Below are 7,188 nucleotides of genomic sequence, written 5' to 3'. Positions count from 1 at the left end.
GTCAGTTAGGCTCCGCCCACATGATATTTACTGACCTGTTCACTGATCATCAATAAACAGGTCAGTTAGGCTCCGCCCACATGATATTTGCTGACCCGTTCACTGATTACCTGTTACTAATAAACAAGTCAGTTAGGCTCCGCCCAAATTATATTTGCTTACCTGTCATTGATCATCAATAAACAGGTCAGTTAGGCTCCGCCCACATTATATTTGCCGATCTGTTCACTGATTACCTGTTACTAATAAACGAGTCAGTTAGGCTCCGCCCACATGATATTTGCTTACCTGTTCATTGATCATCAATAAACAGGTCAGTTAGGCTCTGCCCACTAATTATCTACTATAATAAACAGGTCAGTTAGGCTCCACCCACTGATTATCTTCTATCAATAAACAGGTCAGTTAGGCTCCGCCCACTGATTATCTGCTATCAATAAACAGGTCAGTTAGGCCCCGCCCACTGATTATCTGCTATCAGTAAACAGGTCAGTTAGGCTCCGCCCACCTTATATTTGCTGACGCTCCACTTGCGGACCCTCTCGAGCTTCTCGCTGGCCGGGTTCTTGGCGCTGCCTTCGACAACGTGCGGTCCACTTCTTGGTTTCTGCGGTGTCACCGTGGGCTCTGGAGGTCAAAGGTCAACATTTTAAGAGTGAAATTGATTAATTTAAACTCGGATTGAACTGATCAAAACTTACAGTGAAGCACCTTGAGTGACAGTTCAGCCATTTTGAAGTGCGTTTCTGTGCAAAAGTTATGAACCGTTACTATCTTACCTGCTGCAGATGGTTAATGAGGAGCTGGTCCAAAGTAGACCACGGTCCTAAATCCAAGTTCACGTTTAATCAAATTTCAACACAATCGCTCTGCTAGTCACACCACCGCCATTTTTAATTTGTGATTTTACATGAATGTTCAGAAGCTCCTGACGGATGTGATCCCGGACCGCACCAGAACCACAGAAGTCCAGAACCATGTGAAGTGGAATTACCAGGACATCAAGGTTTATAAAAAAAAGATTTGAATAAACATAAACACTTTAAGTCAAAGCCGTTTTAAGACGACAAGAATTCACTCTGATCTCGCTCCGACTAGCCGTTAGCTCGTCACTCCTGTCAGACGTGAACCGGTTCTCCAAACTGAGGAGGATCAAGAAGCCACCTCCAACAGGTAACATACTGACTATAAATAACCTCACACAAAGACCCGCTTAAAAACAGTTGAACTATCCCTTTAACAACCAGGTGAATAAAGTTTATTCAAAACATGAACATTCAAACCTGTACTTAATCTGTATGTGATCTGTATTTAATCTGTATATAATCTGTATGTAATCTGGATTTAATCTGTATTAATTCATGTATTTAATCTGTATTTAATCTGTATTTATTCTTGTATTTAATCTGTATGTGATCTGTATTTAATCTGTATTTAATCTGTATGTAATCTGTATGTAATCTGTATGTAATCTGTATGTAATCTGTATGTAATCTGTATGTAATCTGTATGTAATCTGTATTTATTCTTGTATTTAATCTGTATGTAATCTATATTTAATCTGTGTTTAATCTGTATTTATTCTTGTATTAATTCTGTATGTAATCTGTATTTATTCTTGTATTTAATCTGTATATAATCCGTATATAATCTGTATTTAATCTGTATATAATCTGTATGTAATCTGTATTTAATCTGTGTGTAATCTGTATTTAATCTGTATTTATTCTTGTATTTAATCTGTATATAATCTGTATTTAATCTGTATTTAATCTGTATGTAATCTATATTTAATCTGTGTTTAATCTGTATATAATCTGTATGTAATCTGTATTTATTCTTGTATTAATTCTGTATGTAATCTGTTTTTATTCTTGTATTTAATCTGTATATAATCCGTATATAATCTGTATTTAATCTGTATGTAATCCGTATTTAATCTGTATATAATCCATATATAATCTGCATTTAATCAGTATTTAATCTTGTATTTAATCTGTTAATTTGGTTTCATCAGATTAACCAGGTGTGTTCGAGCGTCACCTTGGCTCGGGTCCGTTTCCATGGCGACCGGCGGCGCGGCCTCAGCGTTCCCGTGGACGTCGCTGCGCTCGACGTTTGTTTCCTGTAAAGAGAAACGTCGTGACTCGTTAAATGTTCTCCCGCGCTCCGAGTCCCGGAAACAACCGAGCCGAGACCAGAACCTGAGGGCGAGACGCCCGACGCAGCCGAAGTTTGACGCGGGTCGTTAGCGTGACCGACAGCCGGGTCCTGGTCCCTCCAGGCACCCGGACCTGCTGCTGATCTGTTCAGGTGGTTCTGATCCGTTTCCTGCTCCGACTGAACACGAACAGGAAGCAGCAGTTCAGCTCCAACAAGGAGCTGCGGGCTGGAAACTCAGAGTTCCTCCTGCCCTTGAACGCATCACGAGCCCACCAAAGATGAGGAATCACAGTGACGGGAGGAAACCGGAGCAGCCCGGCAGAACCTGGACAACAGGGTGGGGTTGCTATGGTAACCATGGGTTCTGTTGGTGAAGAGGTCAAAGGTCAGAGGTTCACTGAAGACAGGAAGTGAGCGACACGTTTATGGTCCAGGCTTGACACTGAGCATCTCTTCCCTCCAGAAGCAGAAGTTCTGCTGGACCCGAGGACCGCAGAACCACAAGAACACACCTGTGGACTCGGACCCACCCGGGTCGGAGGGGGCCACCCAAGCGGGTTGCGTCAGAAAGACGCAGAACGAGCATCAAAGTGTCTGTTTGACCTTTCTGAAGGTCAAACCCTTCTCTGTGGTGAGCTCTTTAACTGGGTTCTGTTGGTGGTTCTGGAACCAACCAGAACCCGACCAGTAATCCCACCTCTCCCAAACACAACGGAGCTCGCTCCTCGTTTTTATTCTCAGATTTTATTTCTTATTTACCTAAAAACTTTATTTATCACCTGCAGCAAAACACCACGGAGCGATGATGGTTTCACTGCGTCTGTTAGCAAAATATCTGCTGAACCACGGCTGCAACTCGCAGGAAGTCGTCACTGAACAGACGTCCAGATTAGTTTTTGGAGTTAACCCAATTCAAGATGGCCGCCGCAGCTGATCGACTGTGTCGTCTCACCGTAGGACTGTCCTCCTCTGTCCTGTTGGACGAAGACACGCCGTCCTCTTTCTGCTGCTCCATCAGTTTATTCTCCGCCTGGAAAACAAAAACATGGAAAAGTTAAAGTTTGTTTACATAAACACGAGCTAAATATTGTTTCAAACAGCCGAGAGGTGTTTAACTCCTTTTAACTCCTCCTGTTGTCCCACAGCGCCACCTGCAGGTTAAAAACTAATAATCTAATACATTAAAATTAATAATCTAATAAATTAAAAACTAACAATCTAATAAATTAAAAACTAATAATCTAATAAATTAAAATTAATAAAGAGCCGATGGCTCGATTCATTCAAACTGAGTTTAAAACAACCTGCAGCTGAAACCAGCCGAGACACAAACCAGCCGAGACACAAACCAGCCGAGAGACAAACCAGCCGAGGGACAAACCAGCTGAGAGACAAACCAGCCGAGACACAAACCAGCCGAGGGACAAACCAGCCGAGGGACAAACCAGCTGAGAGACAAACCAGCTGAGACACAAACCAGCTGAGACACAAACCCGTCTTTATTCTGTGAATGTTGACATTTCGTCCTTCATAGTTTTTAACTTTCAGCTATTTAAGCGTTTCATGCATCAAAACTTTCGGCTCATTTGGAGTATTTCGGCTAAGACTTGTGGTTTTTGTAGTTTTTATACTTTTTGAATTATTTAGATTCATCAACAAATTGTCCTCACAGAATTTAGATTCTTCAAAAACTTGGAGCTCATGGAAATTTACCTCAGCATGCTTCATTTGTTAGCATTTAGCTACTATTCTGATACTTTTAGCTCTAAGGTTTTGTTCTTATAAATGGTTCTTTTACTAGCTGTTTGGTTGATTATAGCATTTAGCTTTTGTTTAGCTAGTTTTAGGTTTTAGCTACTGTTTTGCTAATGTCAGCTTGTTGCTACTATTTTGTTGAATGTGGATTTGCTAGTTTTAGCTACTGTTCTCATAAATTTAGCCTTTTCCTAACTAGTTTTAGTGTGTAGCTACTTTGATACCAGTATGAATTTTTAGCTACGGTTAACAAATTTTAACTATTAGCTAAAGCTTTGCTAGTTTTAGCTTTTAGCTGCTGTTTTGCTGGTTGTAGTTTTTGCTCCCTTCAGCTTCTTCTACAAACCTCAGCAGCCGCTCAGAAGACGTTGATTTATTCGGCTTCTCATGAGCTCAAACATCGTAAATCAGGACCTGCGGTGACCTTTGACCTTTGCGGGTCCTTCCTGGCTCTTTGATCTTCTGGTCACGTGTTGAGGAAGACGTGAGTTCCTCACAGAAGCTGCTTCGTGTCCACAGGTTTTATTTCAATATAAAAACTGAGTCAAACTATTTTAATTTAAAACTTTTTTTAAACTTTTTAATGTTTTAAAAACTTTCAGAGGTGAATTTATGAAAGTTAAAATGACAATAAATCTAAATAATTTGTGCCTTATTTTGGTTTATTCACGTTATTTTATGGCCCTGCGCCGTCAGAGGGCCGCAGTGATGTCGTGGCTTCAGCCTGTTAGCAAAATATCTCATGGATTTCAATGAAACCAGCAGTTTGTCAACATTTTAAAAGCTCCCAGTCAGTTTCACATGTATTAGGATTCAGGTGGTGGTGGTAGCTGACAGTCATCCTCAACACACGATTCAAGGGTCGGACTTTTAAAACTTTATTTTTAAAGATTTAAACAAAAGACATTTACTTTGAAGGTCTCTGTGTTAGCTTTATTTTGAAACCCTGCAGTCTGAGTCCTTCAATTAATGTTTTACTTTATTTAAAGGTGCACAAAAACACAAAATAATTTAATAAAAACTAATTATTTATAAACAGGCATTATTATTGATAAAGTTCTGTGCAAAAGTCCTGATCCTGCTTTTATTTTGTAATATTCACCTTCAAAGCATTAAGACTTTCTTGCAGTTTTTTATTTTTTTTATTTCAGGTTTTTAAAGTTTAATTTTCAAAGTTTAAAACCTTTAAACACTTTTTAAACACGGCAGTCTTTAGTTTGAAGCAATAAAAATATTAAATATAAAGTTAGCCGGACATAAAACAGATGAATATTAGTGCAACATAAAAACAAAGCCACCATTAAAACCAGTGGTTTCTGTGTTATGGACTGGGCGGGTTCGGTTCGGTTCGACTGTTTCCACACAAAGTCCAACAGAGTTTCAACCACCGGAAGTTGTCGGTTTGAAACCGAATCTCTTTAAACATCAGTTGATTTTACCTTGAGGGTTTGAAATGACTCCTCTTCGTCCTCCTCTGTCTGTCTGCTCCTCCTCCTCCTCCTCCGTCACCTCCTCATGTCTGAATCTTTCACACAAACCGACTTTTAAAGTTGTCGGGACGAAATCAGAGAGAAGTGGAACACGCGGAAGTTTCAGGACGGTTTGTTTCCGCGGTGGACGCTCGGTGCATCCTTCTGAGCTCACCGGAGGGGCGGTGACATATGAACCTTCCATAGGGGAAACAAATCAACCGCCTTCTTTAACAGCTTTAAAAAAAAACAATTAAAAAAAATAATTTCCACAAAAATCTAGTCAGTAATTTAGAGTTATCTCGGAATGAAATGAAAATGTAAACCTTAAATTACTTTTTAAAACTTTTAACTGTTTAAGGGTCTTTTGTTTTTTTAAAATAAAACCTCCACATTACAGTTCTTTTTTAAAATTTACTTTTACGGAAGTATGTTGCATGGAAAAAAATTTAATTCTGAACACGATTACGTTATAACATCATTATTGTACAAAAGTGATAGTACAGTAAAAGCATATAGTAGTAGGCTGTGCTTTTAGCCACAGTGGTGAAGCGCTCAAATCCGTGAAGCTTTCCTCATTTTACTTCCTCCAGTTATTTAACAGTCAGCAATGGTGTACCACAAGGCTCAGTCTTAGGACCCACCCTTTTCTCATAGGTAATGTAGGTCAGAGCATCCATGACGCATCCATACATTTCTATGCTGATGATACAGTTGTTTATTGTCGAGCTAAAACAGTTGATAAGGTTTTCCAGCTTTTAAAATCTGACATCATCCAGTCAGAAACTTGTCCTAAATGCCGACAAAACCAAAGGGATGCTTTTTTCAAACAGGAAGTCGGTCCCAGCAGTTCTTCCTCTGATTTTATCCTCAAATCATGTCCCCATTGAGTTTATTGATTCCTATAAATATTTGGGTATCTTGGTCGACTCACATCTCTCTTTTAAGCTCCACGTGGAAAACTTGATAAAGAAACTGAAAGTTAAATTGGGTTTCTTTTTCAGAAACAGATCCTGTCTAACCCTGAACCCTGAGGAACACCTTGTATCTGTGACTTTCCTTCCCTCCAGTGATTACGGTGACATTATTTACATGAACGCTCCTACAAGAACCCTGCAGATGTTGGATGCTGCAGATATTGGATGCTGCAGATGTTGGATGCTGCAGATGTTGGATGCTGCAGATGTTGGATGCTGCAGATATTGGATGCTGCAGATGTTGGATGCTGTCTATCATGGTGCACTAAGAATCATAACTGGCTGTAACTACCGTACCCACCACTGCACCCAGTATTCACTGGTTAACTGGTCACCATTAACTTCACACAGACTCTCCCACTGGTACGTGTTAATCTTTAAATCACTTCCTGGTCTGCTGCCTTCATACATCTCCTCCTACATGTCTCTGTGTGAGTGCAGCTACAGCGTGCGCTCTCAGGACATCATTACCTGCAGTGTCCCCTCAGTGAGGACTGAACTAGGCAAAAGGACCTTCTCCTACTCCGCTCCTGTTTCCTGGAATATCTTGTAAAAACATCTGAAGCTCTCGACCTTTGACCTCTCTAAGTGGCTTCAAACATCTGATAAGTTCCTGCAGATGTTCCTGTTTTTAATTTACATCACTTTACATCCTAGCTGTGTTTTTGTTACATTTTCTTTTAAACACCATTTTATTTCACTTGTTCTTCTCAATTTGTCCTTTATTATTGTCCATTGTCATCACTCTGTTAAATCAGGTCTCTCTGAGTCTCCGAGGCTCAATGGGACTAACGTGTATGAATAAAGGTTGAATGAAAAAAATC

General features: G+C 40.0%; 1 protein-coding gene across 1 annotated transcript in view; it reads right to left on the bottom strand.

The window, feature by feature from the left end:
• Nucleotides 1-7,188, bottom strand: part of LOC119415272 (arfaptin-1-like) — a 17,637-nt gene that overhangs the window by 1,982 nt on the left and 8,467 nt on the right. Inside the window, exons 5-7 of the mRNA XM_037682484.1 lie at nucleotides 3,116-3,193; nucleotides 2,044-2,125; nucleotides 509-627 (exon numbers count right to left, since the gene is read on the bottom strand). Of these exons, the coding sequence (XP_037538412.1) occupies nucleotides 509-627; nucleotides 2,044-2,125; nucleotides 3,116-3,193 (279 nt within the window). The remainder of the gene's footprint in view (nucleotides 1-508; nucleotides 628-2,043; nucleotides 2,126-3,115; nucleotides 3,194-7,188) is intronic.

The sequence above is a fragment of the Nematolebias whitei genome, chromosome 1 (genome assembly GCF_014905685.2).
Source record: "Nematolebias whitei isolate Nwh7 chromosome 1, NemWhi1, whole genome shotgun sequence".
Lineage (NCBI taxonomy): Eukaryota > Metazoa > Chordata > Actinopteri > Cyprinodontiformes > Rivulidae > Nematolebias > Nematolebias whitei.
Note: the sequence above shows the minus strand (reverse complement) of the source record. Positions and strands in the feature narration are given on the sequence as shown.